Consider the following 26,085-nt stretch of genomic DNA (forward strand, 5'->3'; position numbering starts at 1 on the left):
TCCTGGAGGCTGCTAGAACTCTGACTTCAGATTGACTCACAGTAAGAGACAAGGATTCTAAAGAAGAAAAGAAAATGACAGCAAAGGCAAACTTCTGGTGCTTTACAGTGCTAATTAATGTTCACCTTGACTTTGTATTTGAGTTAGTATCTCAGTTACATGCTTGGGCTTTCTTACAGCTGTTTTGTAATGGAGTTTTAGAGACTTTTTTGTTGTTAGTCTAACTGCTAGATAAGTAGGACATCACTGTAATGATACAATTTTTTGGTGTTCTAATACTCTATTAAATCTTACTCTAAAAATACTTTTCACAACTAAGTTTTCATTTATTTATTTACTTTTAATAGAGTGGAAGACGAAATGTTGATTTGGATTTGGCATCATCTCATAGGAAGAGAGGTAAGTCCTAAGAACATATTAAATATCTGGTAAAAGTAAGCAGCTGTTTGATGTACTTCGATTTGATTGTCATTGAAATGTTATTGCAAAAAAAAGTAAGTTAATTTAGAAACGTTTTATCAGTACAGTTAAAATGAAGACTATTTTCATTATACATCCTTTTATAATGTGAGAAGGTTTAGGACTTAGTAATCAATTTCTTGTTTATCATATTCTTTAACTATTTAAAAGCTCTATGGAGCACTGGAAACAGTGCATTCTGTTACAGGGGGGTTGTGTATCTAATTTTCCGTAAATGTTAGCTTACTGATACAGTTGCTGTGGTTTAAGTGGTATTTCAAGTAGAAATTCTCTTTACCCTATCCACCCTTCCTCCCGTGTCTCTCTCTCTCTCTCTCTCTCTCTCACACACACACACACACATGCACGCATGTGCTTGCACATACACACACACACACACACACACAGAAATCAGTTGCCTTCCAGATGATTCCAAATCATAGTGGTCCCCATACACAGATACAAACATTTTCAAATGGGAAGTTCCTAGATATTTTTCTTTCCAGCCCCTTAAGGTAAAGCATGTGAGAGATGAACTGATGATTCCTTTTTTTGGACTTTTTCCTTAGGAATAATTTTAGAGTGTCACCAAGAGTTAAGGCCTTTCGTTAGGAGCTTAATGAATAGCATAATTAACTCTTGGTTATATATATGAATAGAGGGAAAGAGTAGCAGTTTTAGATAATATAAATCTTAAGTACGATTAAAAACTGTCAGAGTATTATTTTCTATTAACTGACATTTTTACTAAAAACATGTATGCTTCACCAAAATCAAAATAAAATTTAAAACAAACAAACAAACAAAAAAACATGTATGCCATGATTATAAAAAATATGAAATGTTAACAATTGCTGGTAGTGGCAGTTTTCTAAATGCCTGTGGGGAAAGAATATTTCTATGATACCAACTCTTTTATACTTCAAAATGAAACCCTTCTCTTGCTGTTGTTCCTGACAGGAAGCTAGATTTCTACCCTGTAAGAGGGGAAAAAAAAACTTAAGAATGAGGGAAAAAACATACGCATGAATTTTTTCCATTTTTGTGTTTATAACTCAGGAGAAGAAATACTGAAACGTCTATAGAATAAAATTTGGCAGTATTTATTCTTTAGTTACAATATAGAGAAATGATTTTTCTGAAATACTAAGAATGATAAAACCAGAACTTGTGCTGTTTCTTTATTGAAATGTTTGTCTTTTGAGGATGTAACATATTAAAGCTGCTATCATTCTAAAAAAAAATTATAAAGTATGTGTGATATCAAAGAAATTAAGTGATATTTAGTATAATCTGAAATATGTATTTTTTTATGCTTCAATTATTTGAAAATTGACAATTCATGTGTCAGTTCATTGGCCAGAGTATCCTTTTCCTTAACCACTAGACTTAGAAATTAAAGTTTTATTTAGCTCTAGTTGTTGCTAAAATTGCAGTGTAACATTAAAATGAAATGATTTCTATGATTTAGTGCTAGAAAGAAGATGGTTCTAAACTTATTGAGTAGCATAAGGAATCTGACCTATGAGCTTCCTACTATATTAATTATGTTTTATTTATAAGTGATAGTCCATTGACTAAAACTATTATTTTCTGTCAGTTCTTTGTCATGGATATGGAAATACAAATTTGAGTTTCAGCCTGGGTTAGTCAAGTATGTGTCAAGGTGGTATCTTTGGAATAAAACAGAAAATGGCATTTTTATCTTTGAATTGTCAATAGCCTACAATTACAATGGAATTATTTAGGTGAAATGAACATAACACCTTAAAATTACATGAAAATAGTTTTAAAACAATTGTCCTACAAGTAGATGTAGAATTCCTATAGTTTTTGATCTAAATAGAATAAACAAATTGAGCTCTTAACCCACATTTTGTTTTTTGGATAAACCATTTTCTTTAAAAAGCTCAGGGTAGTACCAAGAACTTTAACTTGTCATAATTTAACTTTATTTTGTTGAAAACAGAAAAACTATATGCAGTACCTAATGGGTAAAACTTTTTTAAAAAACTATCCATTTATGAAGTTACAACAGGGAAGCAAACTAGTTATATACATTTTCATTATATCATTTAATGTGATACCAATTGTTCTAGTTATCATTCCATTTTAATGTTCCTAGAGAAAAATTTTTTTTTTTCTTAGAGAAAATTTTTGCCGATAGTTTTGCTTCTAGGGACTGGTGACAAGGAGTAGAGGAGTTTTTATTTTAGGAAGGGTAGAAAATAACAAATTACTTTTTAATCTCATAAATCCTAGAGTTAGTGAATTAAACAATGAAAATCAACACTTTTCTTCATTTTACTGTAATGAATTTCCTCCCTCAAAAGGAAATTCTGAAAACACATTTAAGGTGTTATATTTTGAAGGAATTTTTAAAAATGTTATATAGTGACTACCCTCTGACCACAGTGGGTTTTTTGCTTATTTGTTTTGTTTTGCCCTTAAAAGATGGCAAAATTAACCACTCTATTTTTTCCTCATTTATTGTCAATATGAACCACATCCCCTAAACCATAGTATGCCTTGCTTCAATTGGGCAATGACCCTACCAAATGTTAGAACTGTTTGGGACCATTCAAACCACCGGTGTTCTGAATCTCACTTGAACCATGAAGGACAAGCAAATATCCAGCCAAGTGAGAATTCTTCTCTGTGCTTGTTTACCCCCTTCCAGTATTTTGAAAAGGAAATCTAAACTTTTTCCTCTCACATAATTTTTCCATAGCCAACTGCATTTATTAGTCTCAAGAGGTTCTGAGTTTCTCAAAGCCTGCAAGAGCAGTAGAAGAGAGATAATGTTTAATTTTATCCTTTTAATTGAAATTAAATGGATGTATAAATGACAGTTAATGGTTATAATACATTTTTAGCTTTTCTTCTACCTCCAAAGACTTCTTCTTGAGAAAGCCTATTGCATATAATCTCATCATTTGGCAGTGAGGGCACTAGGTTTCATACTTTTCAACCATGGTTACTCCTTCTTCTCCCTCACCCCTGTTAATTTTCTTTCACAGTGGTCAAGTTCTTGGTCCAAGAAAGTGAATGGTGGGAGGTGCAGAGCAATGTGAACAAATATATTTGACTTAGTTACCTTGGTTGGCTTTTCAAAGAAATCAAAGCTAAATCCTAAAACTAAAAATACATCATAAATTACTTTTTGAAGAGACAGATGAAACAGATATTTCTTCTGTTCATGTCCTAGCAGATATGAAATTTGCATTTATTAAACATTCATAAACTGCTTATTGTTGTCAAGCATTGTTCTAAGTACTTCAAAAATATTAACTGATTTGATTCCTATAACAACCTATCAAAATTCTTGACCAAACCTATCCAAATATGTTGGAATTTTGGTACTTTAGTTAAAGATTTGCTATAATTGTATGGAACTGAAATGATTCTTCACAGAAATAAAATACCTTTTGCAGATACTTGGTTTCTGTTTTCATGTTAAGGCTGAAGCTGATAGAGTGAAAAATGTTGGGAATATCAAAGCAATAATTTAAGAAGCAGCATCTTAATAGTTAAAATACTATATGGTTCATTTTTTTCTTTCCAAAATAATGCTGGAAACATATATCAGCATGTGCCTTGTGGTATAAATTGTATGGGTGAAATGCTGTTTTGTGTATGCATTTCAAATTGGGTTATATAAAGAAAGAAGAGCAAATGTAAATGTTGTCTCCTGTATCAAATTTCTCCTTTTGTCTTCTGATTCTTGTGTGGTAGTGTATTTACTCCTTTTTGGCCAGTTGAGCCCCAGAAAAAAGAAGAGCTTCAAGCAAGTACATAATGGCATGTTTAATTTTTTTCCCCTTTTAGCTTGCCTACATATTTTATGGTTTATAAAGTATGTATTGCAGCTCTGCCATGTTCATTTTGAAAGTTCCATGTAAGAACCAAAGTTGTAAGGACAAGTAAACAATCTAAAAATTTATTGTCAGATGATATATCATATTTTCCTTATATAGTAGGTGACTCTGAATTAAGCATTAAGTAGGAATTGGGCTTAGTCTCAATTACTCTGTAGAAACTTTTAATATGCTTTTCAGACAGAGTATTTCCTATATTCAGATAAAACAGTACAAAAGAAACCAGTTTTTTTAAAGTATGTATGTATTATTATTTTTTACTCCCTCATCTCTCATTTCCATGCTGTTAGTTTTTGTGTTTTAAAGTAATTTTTATGTTAGACTGAAGTTTGGGGTTTAAATTATTTTACTTATTCATCCCAATGCTTTCAGATAGTGTTTTTCCTGTTATTCTTTCTTATATTTTATTCATAAGAAGTTTTATTTGGGTCATACACCTAATAAATTACATCCTTTAAATTGGAAGTCGGCGAACTTTATGGACCGGTGGACCAAATCTGACCTGCCACCTGGTTTGTGAAATAAGATTTTATTGGAACACAGCCATGCTCATCTGTTTATGTATTGTCTCTGGCTGCTTTCATACTGTCACAGCAAAGTTGGGTAGTCACAGTAGAGACTATATGGTCTGCAAAGCCTAAAATATTTACTGTCTGGCTCTTCATAGAAAAAGTTCACTGACCTTTGCTTTTTAATTGTAGACATTTAGTTTTGGGTTTGGGCAGTCATTCTGTAGAATATTTTGGAGTTTATGAACATAGTTCACCACTGTAGATTCTTTCTGATGGAACATTTGAATAGGCAGGCAATTGAGATTTCATGGATCAATAATTTTTAAGTTGATTAATAGGAATATGTAAGACTGCCTCCTATGAAATTAAGGAATTTGTGTTATTAATTTGGCAAGTCAATTGAAGAAATTGGATCAGATCATCTTTAAAGTCTCTCTCACTTCTGTGATTCTAACACTAGCTTAGTTACTTATTTTCATTTTAAAAAGTAATTTATAAGTATTGAAAAACAGAAGAACTTTTTATTTTGAAATCTTATTATTGAAAAAACCAGCTCAATACAAGGGACCAAAAACTATTATTTGTAAGTTAAGGATAAATCCAGATTCTAAATTTGGAGTGCTTATAGAAATGGAAAAGGAATATTTCTTTTTTAACATTAGCATCTGTTTTATTCTTTAAATATCATTTTAAGTTTAATAAATTATACATCTGTGACATTATTCTTTGGATTTTTTGTTCTTTTGTTTCTATTTACATGAAAAATATTCAATAATACAATTTGGAGAAATTTTCATACTGATATTTTTCATGTTCAGTAAAACTAAAAATTCAGCAGTTTTGTCTTAAGAATTTATTTTACAACATGAAGGGCAGATAAGCCATGAATTTTTGCCTTTCTAAATTCTTTTACTAAAATATATATAAATTATTTCATAATTGTTTTATAATAATAACTGCCTATTATGAATTTCTATGGTTTATTTTAAAGTCCTAGGATTTCACTGATACCAATGTAGTTACTCAAAAATAAGATTATACATTAAATATTGTGTTAGTTCATTTTCTCTGTGGCTATTAACCAGTATATAAGAGTGGTCTTCCCAAATCTTTTCCATCTAGTTATTTAACAGGTACAATTTTTGCCATGCATATTTTATTGAGTACCTTAAAATACATCCCTAGTAGAGAAATTTGGTGTATTCACACAGTAGAATAATTCAACAGTTTAAAGAAATGAACCATGGTTACATGCAGTAATACAAATGAATGTTAGCAAGATTATGTTGAGTGTAAAGATTACATAAAATGATAGCTTTTTTTTTTAAAGTGAAACATTTTTCATTTTAGGAAAACATATAAAGCTATATTTAATATAGCACAAATAAGGGAATGATAAACCCAGGATTTAGGATAATAATAACCTTAGCTAGGAAGAGACAGGGAGAAACAGTTAGAGAAGGAGCACGTAGATAAAAGCTATGTCAGTTTTCTAGTTCTTTTGTTTATGACTGTGTATTATAAATGAATGTGTAAATACAATATCAGGCCATGCATGGACCAATGATGAGAGTGTATCATGAGCTAAGGATTATGATTAATCCAGTTCATGTACCTGAGATCAATTAAATTAAAAAAGACAAATTGTGCAATGTATATGTTTATTAAAGCTAATATTGGCAAATGACTTGGACAATTGCTTTTGTGTTCAGACACGTTAACATTTTTGTTGTCTAATGTAAAGATTTTAGCCTAGAAAATGCACACTGGCAAAACTAGTGTTATTATATTTAACAACTATTGTCATACCACTTGGTAGTTGTATAGCTGTAGGTATCATTTCATACAGTAAAACCTGTGAGAACCAGACTGGACAAGATTGCCTTATTTTATCAGATCTCACAAATTTTCCACCTTTGACAGGGTGCAGTCTTAACCACTTTTCTTTCACTCTCTATTAGTAGAAAATTTTTGAGTTTTCTTTTTCAGACAGGTTTCTACCTTACACAAGTTCTGGCTTTCACAGGTCTTGCTGTAGTTAAGTCTTAGACATTCTTCTCTGTGAAACATTATTTCCTCTATATAGGAGTTTCACAGTCTGTTATAAATATGTACATGACACAGTTAGTGAGAGTGGTTATTCCTTATATTTATGAAACCAAAGAGTGATATATGTGTCTCCTTTTTGTGTAAGTTTACTTGCCCTTCTATATTCATTTTTTGGTAATAATTCATTGCAGATGTGTAGACATGCAATCTTAACCTTTGCAATAATAATGTTAAATCAGATAAAATCCTTCTGTTAGGAGTAAGTATTATCAAAGTGTCCTAAGCGCCTAATTCCTTCTTTTTGTTCACAATGGATGGTCTGGTTTAATATTGCAGAACATTTTAAGCTAAGCATTTTGAAAGCAGCTTCTGCCTTTCTTTTTCTTGTGGCAGCATATTGCTAAAGCGCTGACAGAGACACATCAACCAGGGCTTTTCCTTTATTTTCTCATTGCTCTAGTTTTTGTTGTGATTTTTTTGTTGTGTTGTTGTTATTATTTTTACAAAAGTGTTTTTGCTCAGATTCACTTAATGCATGCATGTATTCAAACATGAGTATCCATTTCTCACCAGTTGTTATGGTAGCAGTGCTTAACTCTCACTTAGCTTGCTCTCTTTGATTGCCATTGATGCATGTTTGTTCTTTTTGTATATAGGTCCTATGCACAGTCAGTTGGAATCCTTGAGTGACTCTTGGGCTCGCCTGAAACATAGCAGAGACTGGTTGTACAACTCTTATTCCTTTGAGTCTGATTTTGACCTTACCAAGTCTTTGGGAGTTCACACTTTGATTGAAAATGTTGTAAGCTTTGTGAGTGGAGATGTGGGGAATGCCCCAGGTTTTAAAGAGCCAGAGGAAAGTATGTCTACAAGCCCCCAGGCCTCCATCATTGCAATGGAACAGCAGCAGCTAAGGGCAGAAGTAAGTCATTTATACTTAATATTTGTGACGGACTCTGGAAACTTAAATGGAATCACTAATATACAGTTCTAGGAAAAACAACTTTTCTTTTTTTCCTTGCCTGCCCTTTTCTTTCATGTGAGCTTTCTGATGTTGCTTTGTTAATTAAAACAGCATAGTATTTGGTTGAATTGGATAAAAGTACTTTTTAAAAAAATTGCCATCTCTTAGAATAAGATACTCTAATCATAAGTCTGGGAGCTCTGGTAGCATAGTGGCTAAGACACTTGCCTGCTAACCAGATGGCTGGCGGTTCAAACCCACCAGCCACTCCTCGGAAGGAAGGTTGGGCAATCCTACTTCCGTAGTGATACTGCCTCGGAAACCCAAGGAGGGGTCGCTATGAGTCGGGTTTGACTTGACGGCACATAACAACAACAACAACAATCATAAGTCTTTATTTATCTTATAGAAACTGGGGTGAGAGTGACTGGTGGCCATAGGAATCTGCTTCTCAGAGTACCCACTTTTGACTCATTTGTCTCAGTTTAAAAGGACTAGACTAGAGCACCACAATAATAATAGCTTCAGGCAAGACCCACTGTTGAATGCTAAAATCAGTGAGTAAAACTTTAAGGAAAAACAGAATGTTTGCATAGTTTCAAAGTATCTTTCCCAAAATATTTTAATTACTGTGGTTTTAATTGTCTGTAGAATCTTTGATACTCTTCATTCCAGGAGGTGGGGCTTAATTCCTCTCCCCTTGAGGGTTGGCTGGACTTAATGACTTGCTGCATAGTGCCTAAAGCACTTGACTGCTAACCAGAAGCCTGGCGGTTCAAACCCACCAGCCATTCCTCAGATGGAAGATTAGGCAATCTACTTCTGTAGTGATACCGCCTGGGAAACCCAAGGAGGGGTCACTATGAGTCGGAACTGACTTGATGACTGTGAGTTTGGAGTTTGAGTTTTCTAACAAATAGAGTATAAACAGGGAGAAATAATAGCTTTACATTACAGAAACCTGGCAGGCATTACCTTAAGCAAGTGTCAAAATTAATATCAGTGATGAGTCATGTTGATATCAGGGTAAAAGGGGAGCTCTGGTGGTGTAGTGTCTAAGGCATTTGACCAGGTATGATATAATATTATGAGAAGGGCACTCACCTAGGTGATATTCTTCTCAAAAACACATATTGCAGTCCAATCATGATACATGAGGCAAACCTATATTGAGGGATATTCTACAAAATATGTGAACAACTCTTCAAAAGTATCAAGGTCATCCACCCTGAGGGAGTGAATTGTTGGAGCCATGGGCTCAGGACCATGGTTGCAGGGGACATCAAGCTCAATTGGCATAATATGCTACACAAAAACATCATTCTGTTTCCTGCTTTGGTGAATAGTGACTGGGGTCTTAAAAGCTTGGAAGCAACCATCTAAGATGCAACAATTGGTCTCTTCTTGTCTGGAGCAAAGAACAATGAAGAAAACCAAATGTACATGGAAACAGTTAATCTGAGGGACTAATGTACCGTGTGAACCTCAGCCTTCATGACCGTGAGACCAGAAAGAACTAGATGGTGCCTAGCTACTACTGTCAAACCAATCAGAAAGGGATCAGTGTAGGAGATCCTGGATAGAGTGAGGAAAAAATGTAGGATAAAACTCAAGATCATAAAAAAGACCAGGCTTACTGGTCTGATAGAGACAGGTGAAACCCCTGGGACTATGGCCCCTAATTACCCTTGAGGCCTAGAACTGAACTCAGTCCCGTGGCTTCTAGCCAAACAGTAGATAGGGTTATAAGGTGAACATTTACACCAGGTAGCTACACTTTAGAACAATGAACATGGGAGATCAGAAGTGCAGTATTTGCACAGGGAGATAGCTCAGAGGGCAGGAATGCGTAGGAAAGAAGGACACAGGAAGAAGGTAACCACAAGGAAGGAACTGGGAAGAGAGCTGTTAATATTATGGAGATTGTAATCAATGTCATGAAACAAACTGTGTATGAACTGTTGTATGGAAAATGAATTTTTTTGTAAACTTTCACCCAAATCACATGTACAAAAAAAAAGGAATTATAATTATCAGAGTTTTAATGTTCAATAAATGGTTCTGTGATTTAAAAAAAAAAAGTGTCAAGGTTATGAAAAACAAGGAAAGGCTGAGAAATTATCAAAGACTAAGGGAGACTAAGGGGACAAGACAGCTAAAGACAGTGTGGTATGCTGGAGTAGATCTTGGAAAAGAAAAAGGACATTATGGGAAAACTTGTAAAATCCAGTTAAAGTCTGTGGTTTAGTTAATAATGTGTACCATATTAGTTCCTTTGGTTTGACAAATGTATCATGGTTTTGTAAGATGTTAATATTAGGGAAAGTTAGGGAAAAGGTACATAGGAACTCTGTACTATCTTCACAACTCTTTTTTTCTCCAATTCTTTCAAAACGGAAAGTTTTTTAAAAAAAAAAAAGAGAAGGGATAGGCTGATGTGCTACAGTGGTACATAGTCTCCTCTTAGGGAAGATGGAGCCAAAAGTTCAAGAGTAGCACTGCCTCTAATTCTTGAGTACTCATTCTATGTAACTTACTATTCTGTATAAATTTATTATTGTAAATAAATAAAGCAATAACAGTGTTACCTTATAGTTTTAAAACCTTTACATACATCTTCTCATGAGTCTCAGGTATTAACCTTGTGAATAGTTAGATAAGGTACTGTTATCCTCACTTTACATAAAATGCAACTGACACTCTGGAAATTAAGTTACCTTCTCAAGGCCATATAGTAGGTAGAAGAGTCTGGTCTTGAAATCAGGTCTCTTACATCTAAATCTACTACTATTCCCTTTGTTTCATATAGCCACTTTTATTGTGAAATATTTTACTTACAGAGTTTGTAGATATGTTTTGATTTAAAAAATAAACAGTTAAAAGTTTAAAATGAATGTTTATCTTAAAATCAAATAGATTCCTAGGAAATGTCAGAATTTCCTGTGTGCTATTTTTTTTTTTTTTTTTTTTTTCCTTTTTCTCAAGCTTCGCTTAGAGGCCCTTCACCAGATCCTTGTTCTGTTGTCTGGGATGGAAGAAAAAGGTAGCATCTCTTTGGCAGGAAGTAGGTCGATCTCAGGCTTCCAGTCATCTACACTGCTCACATCTGTGAGGCTACAGTTTCTAGCAGGATGCTTTGGTTTGGGCACTGTTGGACATACAGGAGCCAAAGGAGAGAGTGGCCGATTGCATCATTATCAGGTAAGTGACAGATTCTGGCCAATGAGGATGAAATCTGGCAATATATTCAGATTTTAACTAACTTTTTACAAAACCAGTTTGTAATGCTAGATTTTTTGGTGTTTAACATTTAGGTTTAAATATATGAAGACTTATAATTAAAAGGATATTTTAGGATATTACTGGTTTGGTTTCCTAATTAGTACAGTTGAGATTAAGTAAGCCATGGCCCTGTTATACTTGTAGATTCTTTGCTGGCTCAGTTTTAATAACCCTTAGGCAATTGCAATACAGATAGATCTGAGTTGGAATATGAGTTGGCGTTTAGGAGGATGCGTTTCAAGTTTACGTTTTAAATTTCATCATTTTTACCTAGTTTCTCTGATTCCTTTGATAATTTGAAAAAAATGTGTTGTCTTTACATCATCCGTTATCTTCCAACATCATCCATTGTCTTCTATATTTAGAAAGGAACAGTGACTTTATAGGGAAGGAGAAAGGTAATTAAGAATCATCAAGCATTTAAAAATAAACTTATTTAAAACTTTCACATACTGAAATATTTGAAATAATTAAAAATCATCATAGGTCTCTAGCATAAACTAAGGATAAAATGCTATTACTTCTCTTTTGCAAGGAAGTGTTTTGTTGCTCATAGAAAAAGTAAACTTTTATGTGTAATTTAGGATGGGATCAGAGCAGCTAAAAGAAATATTCAGATTGAAATCCAGGTGGCTGTGCATAAGATTTATCAACAGTTGTCTGCTACCCTGGAGAGAGCCCTACAAGCAAACAAACACCATATTGGTGAGTAATTTTCCTGCAAATATAAGATGAAGGTTATATATTGGCCTGAGATTATGCTAGGTAGGGGCATTCTTCACCTTATGTTGTTTAACATTAATCGATCAGTTTACAAATGAAGCATAAACATTTGAAAATTTAATAGCATTTCTTATTACTATTTATATTTTAGAAAATTACATACTTTTGTAAATGCTTTGTTTACTTCAAAGAAAATTCTCAACTGTCTTTCTCTCTCTTTTTTTTTTTACAGAAGCCCAGCAGCGTCTACTTTTGGTTACAGTTTTTGCCCTGAGTGTCCATTATCAACCAGTGGATGTTTCTTTGGCAATATCCACTGGTCTGCTAAACGTACTGTCACAGTTATGTGGCACTGACACCATGCTAGGACAGCCGCTGCAGTTATTGCCAAAGACAGGTGTTTCTCAGTTGAGCACAGCTTTGAAAGTGGCCAGTACAAGACTGCTCCAGATTCTAGCCATCACCACGGGGTGAGCATTGTAGATGTTTTGGTAGAACTGTATGGAGTCTGTTCTCTCAACATTTTAGTAGTCTCCATTTCTCTTATAATCTACTTTCTAAACTTCAAATAATTTATTCTCTGCATCCTATCCTTGTCATTTGTTTTTTCTCCTTTATTTCACATAGGACCTATGCAGATAAACTGAGCCCCAAGGTAGTTCAGTCCTTGTTGGATCTGCTGTGTAGTCAGTTGAAGAATTTATTATCTCAAGCTGGTGTACTACTTATGGCCTCGTTTGGAGAAGGGGAAGGAGACGAGGGGGAAGAAGAAAAAAAAGTTGAGTCTAGTGGAGAAACAGAGAAGAGAGATTTCAGAGGTATCTTTAAACTCTTTTCTGTTATTATTTATAAGCATTTATTGAATCCCAATTGTTACATATCATTAGAATGTAGACTTCCTTCTATTATGAGAATTTTATTTGCCTACTGGTTTATAAACCCTTTTTCTTTCCAGATACGTATGATTTAGGTGAGCTTCTGACCCTGCCTCCTTACCTTAGAAAGAATTTACTGACCCTGATGCTGTGACCCCCTGCTTACTCTCTAGGTTCAGCCCCTTCTTGGTGTCCTTGCTTTAGGACCTAGAGTCTAGGTGACTTGATTCCCCTAGGTTATTACCTGACTGGCTAGGGGGTGGTCAGACTTTTTCTTAGCCTAGGATCCTGACAAATCATCTCTAACCACAGTTCTGGCCTCAGTGTTCCCTCTGGACCCAGGGTTTTGATTTTGGGGAATGGGGTTCTAATTAGAGGGGCTGGATTTCTTACTAGGCTGCTCTATTCCCTGTTGTTGTTGTTATGTTCTGTCGAGTTGGACCCGACTCAGAGTGACCCCTTCTTGGGTTTCTGAGGCAGTATCACTATGGAAGTAGATTGCCCCATCTTCCTTCTGAGGAGTGGCTGGTGGGTTTGAACCTCCAGTCTTCTGGTTAGCAGTCAAGTGTCTTAGGCACTATGCTACCAGAGCTCTTCTCTATTCCCTAGTCACTAACTAAATTCTTCATTATATTTAGCTGTCATAAATTTTGGTTGCTGTAATATGATCATCTATTCATGGCTTAAAAAATTAACAGTGAGCATTGTATTTCAGTAGAACTTACACTCTGAACATCAGAACTACTACCTGTGTCTCTTATATAATTAATAGAATAAAAGTTTAAAATTAATCACCTATTCAAAATATATTGTGACTCTACAATATCTTAATTTCATAATAAATTCTGGATGTCCTTAAATCTATTCTGGATTAGATAGGTAGACACAGAAAGAAAACAAGTTGTTTAACTTCCAGTGCTCCATTTCTGTCATCTATAAAATAAGGATGATAAAAGACCCAAATTGCTAAGGTTGTTGTGAGGATTAAATACCTTAATACACATCAGGAGAGCACAGTGAATGTTCATATTAATATTGAAACGATGTTGTTGTTGTTGTTATGTGCCGTTGAGTCGGCCCTGACTCATAGTGACCCCTCCTTGGGTTTCTGAGGCAATATCACTATGGAAGTAGATTGCTCAACTTTCCTTTCGAGGAGTGGCTGGTGGGTTTGAACCGCCAGTCTTCTAGTTAGCAGTCAAGTGCCTTAGGCACTATGCTACCAGAGATCCTTTACTGAAAGATACGATTAAAAAAAAAATTACTATTTTTGTTGAAAAGGTGGGTAGATAAATATATAGTGGTAATACTCTGAGGATACAAAGATGATGCAGCATTTTCCCTGCCCTCAGGGACCTTCTAGGGTAATGACAGTGGCAGACATGTAAACAAATAATTACAGTGTTATGTAAGAAGAAGAAATATCTTAAATCTCTTCAGTCACATTCTGGGAGGATATATGTGAGGGCTGGCTTTTCAGTTTCAGAAGTTGAACAAGTAGCAAATTCCTTTTCTTTGTATACAGAGTATGATCTTTATACAAAGGACATGAACAGACTCAGAAGATTTGATAAAATAAAAATAAGCATTTAATGCCACCTCCTGTTTTCCTTAGACCTACTGGGGGAATAAAGAGTTGTTAAAGTGATAGTTTCATACTTTATACATTTCACATTCCAATTATTAATGGATATTTGCAGTTGTTTCTTCTCATTTTGAGTTGTGCTACATTAGAAAAGGAAGGTCCTGAAAGCTTTTCTCTTTCCGTGTCATTAAGGTTGACTCTACTTTGAAGAGGCACCTCTTCCCTAGTCTTATTTTGAGTGTCTTCTAACCTAAGGGACTTACCTTCTAGCACTATGTCAGTAGGCATTAGTGAGCTGAAATGGACTGGTATTGGCCATTTCGAATCAGACAGGCACATGATCTACTATGCCAGGAATGACAGATTAAAGAGGAATGATACTACATTCATCTTCAAAAAGAACATTTCAAGATATATCCTGAAGTATAATATTGTCAGTGATAGGATAATAGCTGTATGCCTACATTTAGGCAAATGTATGCATCAACCACTAAAGCCAAAGAAGAAATCGTAGGTTCCAACTTCTGTAATTAATCAAACATACAATCACAATGCATTGATAATTACTGGTGATTGGAATACAAAAGTCAGAAACAAGAAGCATTGGTAGTTAGAAAATGTAGCCTTGGTGATAAAAATGATGCTGGAGATCACATGATAGAATTTTGCAAGACCAATGACTTAATTCATTGCAAATATCTTTTTCAACAACATAAATGACAACTATATTTGTGGACCTGACCAAATGGAATACATAGGAATCAAATTGACTACATCTGTGGAAGGAGACGATAGAAAAGGTCAGTAACATCAGTCAGAACAAAGCCGGGGGGCTGACTGTGGAATGGACCATTAATTGTTCATATGGAAGTTCAAGTTGAGGCTGAAGACAATTAAAAGAAGTCCACAAGAACCAAAATACAGCCTTGAATATATCCCACTTTAATTTAGAGACCATCTGAAGAATAGATTTGATGCATTAAACACCAGTGACCAAAGACCAGATGAGTTGTGAAAGGACATCATGCATAGAGAAAGCAAAAAGCCATTAAAAAGATAGGAGAGAAAGAAAGGACCAAAATGGGTATCAGAAGAAATCCAAAAATTGCTCTTGAATATGAGGGTGCTAAAGCAAATGGAAGAAATAATGACATAAAAGAGCTGAACAGAAAATTTTCAAGGTGTGGTTTGAGAAAACAAAAGTATTATATAACGAAATGTGCAAAGATCTGGAGTTAGAAAATCAAAAGGGAAGAACATGCTCAGCCTTTCTCAAGCTGAAAGAACTGAAGAAAAAACTTAAGTCTTGAGTTACAATATTGGAGAATGCTATAGGAGCTCTGGTAGCATAGTGTCTAAGGCACTTGACTGCTAACCAGAAGTCTGGTGGTTCAAATCCACCAGTCACTCCTCGGAAGGAAGGTTGGGCAATCTACTTTCGTAGTGATACTGCCTTGGAAACCCAAGGAGGGGTCACTATGAGTCGGGTCCAACACGATGGCACATAACAACATGGACAAAATACTGAATGACACAGGAAACATCAAAAGAAGATGGGAGGAATACAGAGAGCCACTGTACCAAAAAGAATTGGTCAGTGTTCAGCCATTTCAAGAGGTAGCATAGGATTAAGAACCAATCGTATTGAAGGAAGATGTCCAAGCTGCACTGAAGGCATTGGTGAAAAACAAGGCTCCAGGAAGTGATGGCATATCAATTGAGATGTTTCAATGAATAGATGCAATGTTGGAAGCACTCACTTTTTTATGCCAAGAAATTTGGAAGGCAGCTACCTGGCCAACCAGCTGTAAGAGATCCATGTTTATGCCTATTCCAAAGAAAGATCATTGAACAGAGTGTGGAAATTATTTAAAACTATCGTTCATATCACACACAAGTTAAATTTAAGTGAAAAATAGTTTAAAAATGGTTGCAGCAGTACACTGACAGGATTGCCAGAAATTCAAGAAATTCAGAAAGGACGTGCAATGAGGGATGTCATTGCTAATATCAGGTGGATCTTGGCTGAAAGCAGAGAATGCCAAAAAGATATTTACCTGTGTTTTATTGAGTACTCAAAGGCATTCTACTGTGTGGCTTATGGATAACATTGCAAAGAATAGGAATTCCAGAACATTTAATGCACTCATGAGGAACCTATACACAGACCAAGAGCCAGTCATTCAGACAGAGCAAGGGGATACTTCATGGTTTAAAATCAGGAAGGGTGTGCGTCAGGGTTGTAGCCTTTCACCATACATATTCAATATGTATGCTGAGCAAATAATCTGAGAAGCTGGACTATATGAAGAAGAACACAGCATCAGGATTGGAGGAAGAATCATTGACAACCTGTGATATGCAGATGATACAACTTTGATGCCAGAAGTGAAGATGACTTGAAGCACTTACTGATGAAGATCAAAGACTCTAGCCTTCAGTATGGCTTATACATCGACATAATGAAAACAAAAATCCTCACAACTGGACTAATAAGCAGCATCATGATAAATGGAGAAAAGATTGATGTTGTCAGGGATTTCATATTACTTGGATTCACAATCAGTGTCCATGGATTCACAATCAATGTCCATGTAGCAGGAAATCAGACAACATATTGCATTGAGCAGATCTGCTGCAAAGGACTTCTTTAAAGTGCTGAAGAGCACAGATGCCACTTTTAAGACTGAGGTGCTCCTGACCCAAGCCATGTTATTTTCTATAGTTTCAATATGCACGTGAAAGCTGGACAGTGAATAAGGAAGACTAAAAAAGAATTGATACATTTGAATTATGATGTTGGTGAAGAATATTGAATACACACCATGGTCTACTGGAAAAAGAAACAAATCTGTCTTGGAGGAAGTATTGCCGGAATGCCCCTTAGAAATGAGGATGGCAAGACTTCATCTCTTGTACTTTGGTCTGGTTATCAGGAGGCACCAGTCCCTGGAGAAGGATATCATGCTTGGTCAGTGAAAAAGAGGAAGATCCTTAATGAGATGGACTGACACAGTGGCTGCAACAATGGGCTCACGCATAGCATCGATTGTGAGGATGACAGGCAGTGTTTCGTCCTGTTGTATATAGGGTCTCTGTGAGTTGGAACAAACTTGATGGCACCTAACAACAACAATAAGGTGACAGTTTGTCACCACTCTGTACTAACTAGTGCACATACAAACACAAGAAGAGTGGACTGAATCCATGTCCATTCCCCTCAGATTGTCCTGGAAAGAGAATCACTGGACCCTCTCTACTTACTGGGATATCTGAGAATGATACTGACTGATCAGCATTGGCCAAGGATTCAGAGGCTGGCTGCCCAGGTATTAATAACCCTCCAACCTTGTTAAAATACTTGTAATTAAAAGGAAGTTACACCCTTAATTTCAAAGGTAGTATTGATATTGAAGGAGCTCTGGTAGCATAGTGCCTAAGGCACTTGACTGCTACAACATAACATAACATATGGGATCAGAGTGACAACTCGAAAGATTCAGTAGGAACTATAGAGGGCAGTGAGTTTATGTTAACGCAGGATGAAGGAACTCAGAAAATGAGAGTGCAAATGGTTGTACAACTTGAAGAATGTAATCAGTGTCACTGAATTGTACATGTGGAAATTATTGAATTGGTGTATGTTTTTCTGTGTATATTCTCAACAACAATAAAAAAAATAAAAACCCAAGTACATATATCTTATACTAGTATGCTCACTATTAATGTATACAGATGTAAAAGATGATTTATGTTTGACTTTATTTTCTGAACTTTTTCCATTCTGTTCTTTAGTACATTACTGACAACCTAGATATTGAATTAGATTTGTGCTTACTGCAATGTAAATGTAGATTTTTTGATATAAAACTGTTTCCTGTTGGCTTTTGGTTGTAATGTAAACTCCTCTCTTCACTCTTCAGCTGCTCTTAGGAAACAACATGCAGCAGAACTGCATCTGGGAGATTTTTTAGTTTTTCTTCGCAGAGTTGTGTCTTCAAAAGCAATTCAGTCAAAAATGGCTTCCCCAAAGTGGACAGAAGTGCTTCTAAATATAGCATCTCAGAAGTGTTCTTCAGGTATATGATCTTTACCTTTATTTTAGAGTATTTTAATATGTCATTTGTTTTCTTTATAATGCTGGACTTTAGCAACAAGACTTTATCTGTTTTTGTATACTTATTTAATCAAAAGAAAACTCTAATTTTAGGAATAAAAATTGATAGGAATTAATACTAGACAGTAGTATTAGAGAAGATTTTAGTTTTAATCTAGGGAACATCCCTGTTTTATATGATAATTTGCCATAAATTTTGACTTGACTTCTTTGATTATCAGGGTGCAGACTGAATTTGTCCATTCTCTCTTACCATGATGTGATTTTTGTTCCCTTGATTGTGACTTCTAATTATGCGATATATATATAATAGTTTTATTTCCTGGTTCTTAGCCTGGAGAGTTGGTCTCCTTGCATAGATTGTTGTCAGTCCTTTCCTACTCTGTTTAAATATGCTAAACTGTAATAAAAATTCCATGATAAATGTTACTTTATGTGTATACGTTCTCAGTTTAGTTTTTCTTAATATAACTTGCAGTGACTTTTTTTTTCTTTAATTAGGTGAGGCTTCTATAACATTGGTTAAGTTGTAGTGCATAAAGAAACATCAGATATCCATTTATTTTCAACTGATTTTATTGTGTTAATATTTATTTTGAAAAAGAGTACATGTTTATGCATCAATATCCTATCTCTACCTTTGCTTACTTTAAAAAAGTACAAATTGCTTACTCCTTGTTAACACTAATGATCTCTGTGAGTCAGTCAGGGCATGGACAGGGGAAGCAGTGATTATAATAAGCATGAGCTTCAGAGATGGACAGACCTGCTTAAAAGTCTACTTCTACTGAGATATGTGGCTTTGGTGAAGTTACTTAATTTCTCTGGGCCTTAGTTTCTTTATCAGTAAAGGGTAAAGTTTCTTTATCAGTAAAGTTTATTTATCAGTGCAGGGTTTGTGGAATTAATGTATATAAAATTAATAGCACAATACCTGGCACAGAAGGTTATTTTAGTGTTTTTCTTACTATATATACATAAAAACTAGGGCATAAACTAGAATATTCCCATACATTAATAATTATAGGATTGTTCTAGAATTTTTGTGATAATAACTTGAAATGAAGTCCCTTCTACCCACCAATGCTCAGCAGCCTCAGGGATTTTTTTTTTTTTAAGAGGCTTATTATAACTTTGAATTTAAATCACATTGATAATAAGAAAATGTCTTTTCTCCCCAGGTATTCCTCTAGTTGGTAACTTAAGAACAAGGCTCCTTGCACTTCATGTCCTTGAAGCTGTGCTGCCAGCTTGTGAATCTGGTGTAGAAGATGATCAAATGGCCCAGGTTTCTAATTTTAAAGTTGTTAGAGGATGTTTTCACATCTACTACATGATTCACCCAAAATCTAAACTTACAGACTCTTCAGTTGTAAATGTGTCATTTATTCAGTAGCGTAACTTCCACTTCTAAGATTGCTTTCTTTATTATCCCACTCTCAGGCAAGGGGAAAGACAAATTAAGTTATGGGGTGTGAGAAGTGGAGAGGGATAGAGCATACTTACGAGGTCAGAAGAGAAGGGAAATCTGTGGCATTTCTAAGACTTGGGTCTCTCTACAGAGATGTGTGAGGTTGTATGGCCTGGTCAGTAAAGCAACATGAGGGCAATGGAACCTACTTTCTAATGGGTCAGTCAGACTTAAGGTGTGACTGATATTACAGTTTTATGATTTATATTTTCTTAAAATATTTTAAATTGCATAATTTTTTGTCCTTTCAATAAAACAGGTTGTTGAACGTTTATTTTCCCTTCTGTCGGATTGTATGTGGGAGACTCCCATTGCTCAGGCCAAACATGCTATTCAGATAAAGGAAAAAGAACAAGATATAAAATTACAGGTAATTGATTCTTCCAAAAAGGTAATTTAAAATAGCACAAGTGAATATCCCATCACTTGTCTCTGGATCCCTTCTCTGAAGGACCTTGCTCTGTCAGATACTCCCTTTCTTTTCTCTGCACCATCTCCCTCTCCACTGGTTCCTTCCCCTCACCTTATAAACAACTATTTCTCATTCCTGCTCTCCCAAATCTCTCTTCTTCATGAACCCTTCTCTGTTTTCTCTCTTGTCTTTCACTACTGTACATCTCATGCTTAGTATGTCCAAAAAAATATCCCTGGTTTCATCACATCCTGTTCTTTCCTTGTACTTTCTCATCCTCCTAGAAATTACTCAAGCAGAAAACTTAGGAGTCATCATTAATACCTTTTTTCATATCACTGCCCGCTCCCATTTTCTCTGCCATGTAATCTCTAAATCCTGTTGGCTCCTGTCTAAAACATAACTTAAACTTGCCTACTTTTTCTGTCTCCTTTGCCAGCACTCTGTTCTTGGCCACTGTTATCTCCGGCCTGGACCATTCAATAACCTCCTAACTTATCTCTCTGATTCCATTCTTACCTCTAGTGACCTATTCTCTACACAGGATCTCAGAGTGATCTTTTAAATTTGTAAATCAGAGGATGTGGGTCCCCTGCTTAAAACTCTCCAGAGATCTCTCTTCATTCATGGGATAAAATCTAGTACTCCTTGTTCTCTCCCTTATGTTCACTACCCTTTGAACACGTAGCCACCTTTCTATATTTGAATACACTAAGCTTGTTCCTTCCTTAGGGCTTTGTACTGACTATTCCCTCTATCTGGAGTACTTCCCATAAATAAGTTTTTTAGAAGTTAAATTCTTCTTTACAGGTCTCAATTTAATTATTACCTCTTCAGAGAGAGTACTTTCCTGATCACCCAATCTAGAGTAGCTGCTGCATACTCTTTATTATATCAACTGTTTTAATTTCACTGTTGTTGTTGTTGTTATGTGCCATCGAGTCGGACCTGACTCATAGCAACCCCTCCTTGGGTTTCTGAGGTAGTATCACTACAGAAGTAGATTGCCCAACCTTCCTTATGAGGAGTGGCTGGTGGGTTTGAACCGCCACCTTTCTGGTTAGCAGTCAAATGCCTTAGACACTACACTACCAGAGCTCCTAATTTCAATATGGTACTTATTAATTGATAGTTTGTTTATTTTCTGTCTCCCTATTTCAAAATACAATTTCTATGAGAGCAGAGACTTTTTCTCTCTTATACACTGCTGACTATATAGGACTGGTAGAATGCCTGGAATATAGCAGATGCTTAATAAAGGCTCATTGAAAGGTTGAATGAATGAATTCAGGCCCTGACCATTTCTTACCTAATTGGTTTCTCTGCTTTGATCCTGTATACCCCTGACAAAATGGCCTTTATAAAACATAGATCTGATTATGTATCCCTATGTACATCTTTTCATGTAGGCACTTCTATTGTCTATAAATTAAAATTCAGACTTTATAATATGGCATAAAAGGGCTTCTATAATTTTATGTTTCCTTACCTTCCAGGCTCACTTTCTGTCAGTTTCATGCTCCAGACCTTCCACACTGCTTATAGTAACTTTAAATCACTGAACTATATTGTCTCTCCATGCCTTGGTACATGCTGGACACACTGCTCTAAATGCCTTTCTCTGCTGTGACCAGCTGCTTAATGCCTTCTCATCATTCAGGACTCATCTCAGAAGTCCCTCTCTTTTGAATGCTTACCATGTCTTTCCCCAGCATGGTTAGACACCACATTTTTATATTTCTGTTACACCTATCATGTTACTTCTATTTTTTTTACTACAAAACTATTATTACTTATTTACTTATCTCTGTGGCCCTTAATTGGACTGTAAGCCCTGTATGAACCAGGACCATGCTCTGTTTATCATTGTGTTCCCATTACCTTGCACAGTAACTGGTACATAAAACTGAAAACCATATGCCTTTGTATTGACTCTAAATCATGGTGAGCACATGTATGTCAGATTATAACTGTGCTCCATAGGTTTTTTTGTGGTTTTATTTAAAAAAATATATATTGTGATTTGGGTATAATTTTACAAAGTAGATTCATTTTACACTCAACAGTGTCTACACATTTTGTTTCCTTACACCGGTTGCAATCCCCACAAAGTAACAGCTCTCCTCCCACCTTTTCCCTGTGATTATCCCTTCTCTGTATTCCACAGGGTTTTCAATGACTGGTTTTATGGTTTTTTTTACCAGGTCTCTCTTCTGAGGTACCTTTAAGTAAACTTGAACTTTCCACCTTTTGGTTAGCAGCCAAGCATAATAATCATTTGTACCATTTATACATAGTAGATACTTAATAAATATTTGTGAAATAAAACCAAGAAGTCACAGATTGTATATATTACCAGAGAGCTGGGTTTCTCTACAATACTGACCCATCTTCCTTTCTGATAGAAGCAGGGAGAATTGGAGGAAGAAGATGAGAATCTTCCTATACAAGAAGTATCGTTTGACCCGGAGAAAGCTCAGTGTTGCCTAGTGGAGAATGGGCAGATTTTAACTCATGGCAGTGGAGGAAAAGGATATGGATTGGCATCAACTGGAGTAACTTCTGGGTGCTATCAGTGGAAGGTATGTAGAATTCCAAGTAGTTTTTGAGTATTTTGTCCTTTTCCCCAAGTTTTATAAATGTATGAGGGAAGACTTAAAAAAAAAAAAAAAAAAAAAAAGCAGTATTCTGCCATTTTGTTTGATATTAAAATAAATGGAAATTGAGTGAACAATATACAGGAACTCTCCTCTATAGCATTTTTGTAACTCTTCTGTAAGTCTAAAATGATGAAAAAATGAACAGTTGAAAAATCATATTATGTCCCTGACATGAGGGATCACACAGAGCAAACTCTTCTCCCAGCAACAAAAACACAGCAACATGTGTATAATATTTTTGCCTAGGAAGTCCACTAGATACTCAGTTGCCGAGGTTTTTACTGGGGCTAGTCACATTAGTGCCTTCTGCCTGGCATGTGCCAAAATTTTAGATTGTATTAGGAAAACAGGTATTCAGCATAAACACACTTTGTTTGTACAAAGACTCTAGGCACAATCAGCCACCTTTATCAGTTAGAGAAAGTTTTAGGTAGTATAAGGAACTGTTTACCAGTTAAGTTCATAGGTAACAGCCAAGGGCCAGTGTTTCAAACATACCTTTCTAAGGATAGCAGTCTCAGACCTGCTGTGTTAACTTTTTTCTCACAAAATATACATATTGAAAAATCTGTACATGAAGAGTGGAAGCTTTTCATTAGTAGCTTTGTGGACTGGACATACTTTCTCAGCTATGTAAGTTGTGAGCTAAAGTTGCTTATTTTAATGTGTTATAGGTACTCAAAGCTTATTTTAAATGTTCAAGGTCAAGAATAAATTGGTTTTAAAATCTTTGTAAATTGATGAAATTATTTCATTTTTATGTTATTTTCACTTAGGCTGAGAATTAACTTACCGTGTTCTCATAAATGCTTAAGTATTAATTACAAACACATTCTCCAGTATTGGTTATGATAGTTAATAGTGTATAAGCAGGGTTTTTGAATATTAATTAACATTTCCACTTTTATTTTAGTTTTACATTGTAAAGGAAAACAGAGGTAATGAAGGCACATGTGTTGGAGTTTCTCGGTGGCCAGTACATGACTTTAACCACCGTACTACCTCGGATATGTGGCTATATAGGGCCTACAGTGGTAACCTTTATCATAATGGAGAACAGACTCTGACATTGTCCAGCTTTACTCAAGGAGATTTCATTACCTGTGTGTTAGACATGGAAGCCAGGACTATTTCCTTTGGAAAAAATGGAGAGGTAATGAAACCCGTTCAGAAGCATTGCATATTTTCTTTGTGTGTTTTTTTTTTTTTTTAATAGTTATTCAAGTGCTGGTTATTCAGTTTGTAGATTATTTACTGTCCTCTCCTTTTTTTTCTCTAATACCTTTTGGTTCTTATAATATTTATCAGCACCAAACAAACAACAGAAAGACAGACAGTAAAATCCCAGTAAGATGTTGAGGTAAATGAAAATATTTAAATCATTTATTATCCTTAGAATTTTCTTGGTTAGCAAGGTTAATTAAGATGTAGAAACTTTTACTCTGTCTTAAAAGAGCTTTGAATTTTACTGTTGTTGGATGTTAGCAGTTTTTTTTAAAATATTTTTATTTCCTTTTACTTTTGATCACTTCTGCCATCTCCTAGGAGCCCAAATTAGCTTTTGAAGATGTGGATGCAGCAGAGTTGTACCCTTGTGTAATGTTCTATAGTAGCAATCCAGGGGAAAAGGTAATGAAACCTCAAATCTTTTTACTTAAGCATAAAGGATATTTGTTATTTTTTGTTAGTATTTGTTAGCATGTTACAATTTATAAATACAGTAAATTATTTCTGCCATTAAAAGGATCTGATTCTGGTAATTTACTCTTCTAGAAGAAGGTTAGATATATTTAGAAGTTCCCTTTACTCTTCAGTAAGGCATTATTTGATATTCTGGCATTTTGAATATAGTGAGTCAACTTTTAAACATACGTGTAATTATAGACATTACAGGAAGTAGTTTAGGAATAATCTGGTTCATTGGCAATTATGCACATGAGAGAGAAATCTAAAAATAATCTTAAAAGATTATTTTAAAAGATGCCATTAGCTGAGTAATGGAAATCCCAGTTTATTCCAGGGGATCATACTGCTACTAACTTCTGGTATGACTATAACATTTGCTTACTCCATTTTGGAGCCATTTGATACAATATACATGTAGTAGGAATACAAACACTAGTTTAACATGTGCCAGAATTTATAGTGACTAATATTTTAGGTAGGCGCCATGGTGGCATAATGGTTAAGCACTCAGCTGCTAACCCACTCAGAGGCTCCACAGGAGAAAGACCTGGTAAACTGCTTCCATAAAGATTTCAGCCTAGGGAACCTGTAAGGCAATTCTACTCTCACATGGGTTTGCTGAGTCAGCAACAACAATATTTTAGGAGAACTATTAATACCACACTTTTGCCCCCCTCTTTTCTTTCATACAGGTGAAAATTTGTGATATGCAGATGCGTGGCACTCCACGAGACTTACTTCCAGGAGATCCCATCTGTAGTCCAGTAGCTGCAGTGCTAGCTGAGGCCACTATTCAGCTTATCCGTATCCTTCACCGAACAGACCGTTGGACTTACTGTATTAACAAAAAAATGATGGAGAGGCTGCACAAAATTAAGATATGTATTAAAGAATCAGGGCAGAAGCTAAAAAAAAGCCGCTCGGTTCAGAGCCGAGAGGAAAATGAAATGAGAGAGGAGAAGGAGAGCAAAGAGGAAGAGAAAGGTAAACACAATAGGCATGGCCTTGCTGACCTCTCAGAACCACAACTGAGGACCCTTTGCATAGAGGTGTGGCCCGTGCTGGCAGTGATAGGAGGAGTTGATGCTGGTCTTAGAGTTGGAGGTCGGTGTGTTCACAAGCAAACTGGGCGCCATGCCACGCTGCTGGGAGTGGTCAAAGAGGGCAGCACATCTGCCAAGGTCCAATGGGATGAAGCAGAAATTACCATCAGGTATGATCTGTTGAGTTACACTTGTAGCAAATGAGTATTTAATGGTGAATTGGGCCATTGCTTATGGAGAATGAGTAAATGCGTATTTTAAGTGAGCTGCCAGTTAATTTCTTTAGTAATTTTTTTTTCATACAGCTGGATATTGGTACTATGACTGCACAAATGAATATTTCACAAACCTATGTTGCTTGGAATACTA

At 35.4% G+C, this 26,085-nt stretch overlaps 1 protein-coding gene across 1 annotated transcript in view; it reads left to right on the forward strand.

Moving 5' to 3' along the window:
* Positions 1-26,085, forward strand: part of HERC1 (HECT and RLD domain containing E3 ubiquitin protein ligase family member 1) — a 191,859-nt gene that overhangs the window by 80,889 nt on the left and 84,885 nt on the right. The window contains exons 24-36 of the mRNA XM_042783232.1: positions 348-399; positions 7,555-7,820; positions 10,848-11,063; positions 11,729-11,849; positions 12,100-12,337; positions 12,495-12,685; positions 18,251-18,406; positions 19,626-19,732; positions 20,175-20,285; positions 22,733-22,909; positions 23,901-24,140; positions 24,533-24,616; positions 25,366-25,886. Of these exons, the coding sequence (XP_042639166.1) occupies positions 348-399; positions 7,555-7,820; positions 10,848-11,063; positions 11,729-11,849; positions 12,100-12,337; positions 12,495-12,685; positions 18,251-18,406; positions 19,626-19,732; positions 20,175-20,285; positions 22,733-22,909; positions 23,901-24,140; positions 24,533-24,616; positions 25,366-25,886 (2,480 nt within the window). The remainder of the gene's footprint in view (positions 1-347; positions 400-7,554; positions 7,821-10,847; positions 11,064-11,728; positions 11,850-12,099; positions 12,338-12,494; positions 12,686-18,250; positions 18,407-19,625; positions 19,733-20,174; positions 20,286-22,732; positions 22,910-23,900; positions 24,141-24,532; positions 24,617-25,365; positions 25,887-26,085) is intronic.

This window comes from Orycteropus afer, unplaced genomic scaffold, assembly GCF_000298275.1.
Source record: "Orycteropus afer afer isolate SDZICR_OR568_19922 unplaced genomic scaffold, OryAfe1.0 scaffold00015, whole genome shotgun sequence".
In the NCBI taxonomy this organism is placed as follows: domain Eukaryota; kingdom Metazoa; phylum Chordata; class Mammalia; order Tubulidentata; family Orycteropodidae; genus Orycteropus; species Orycteropus afer.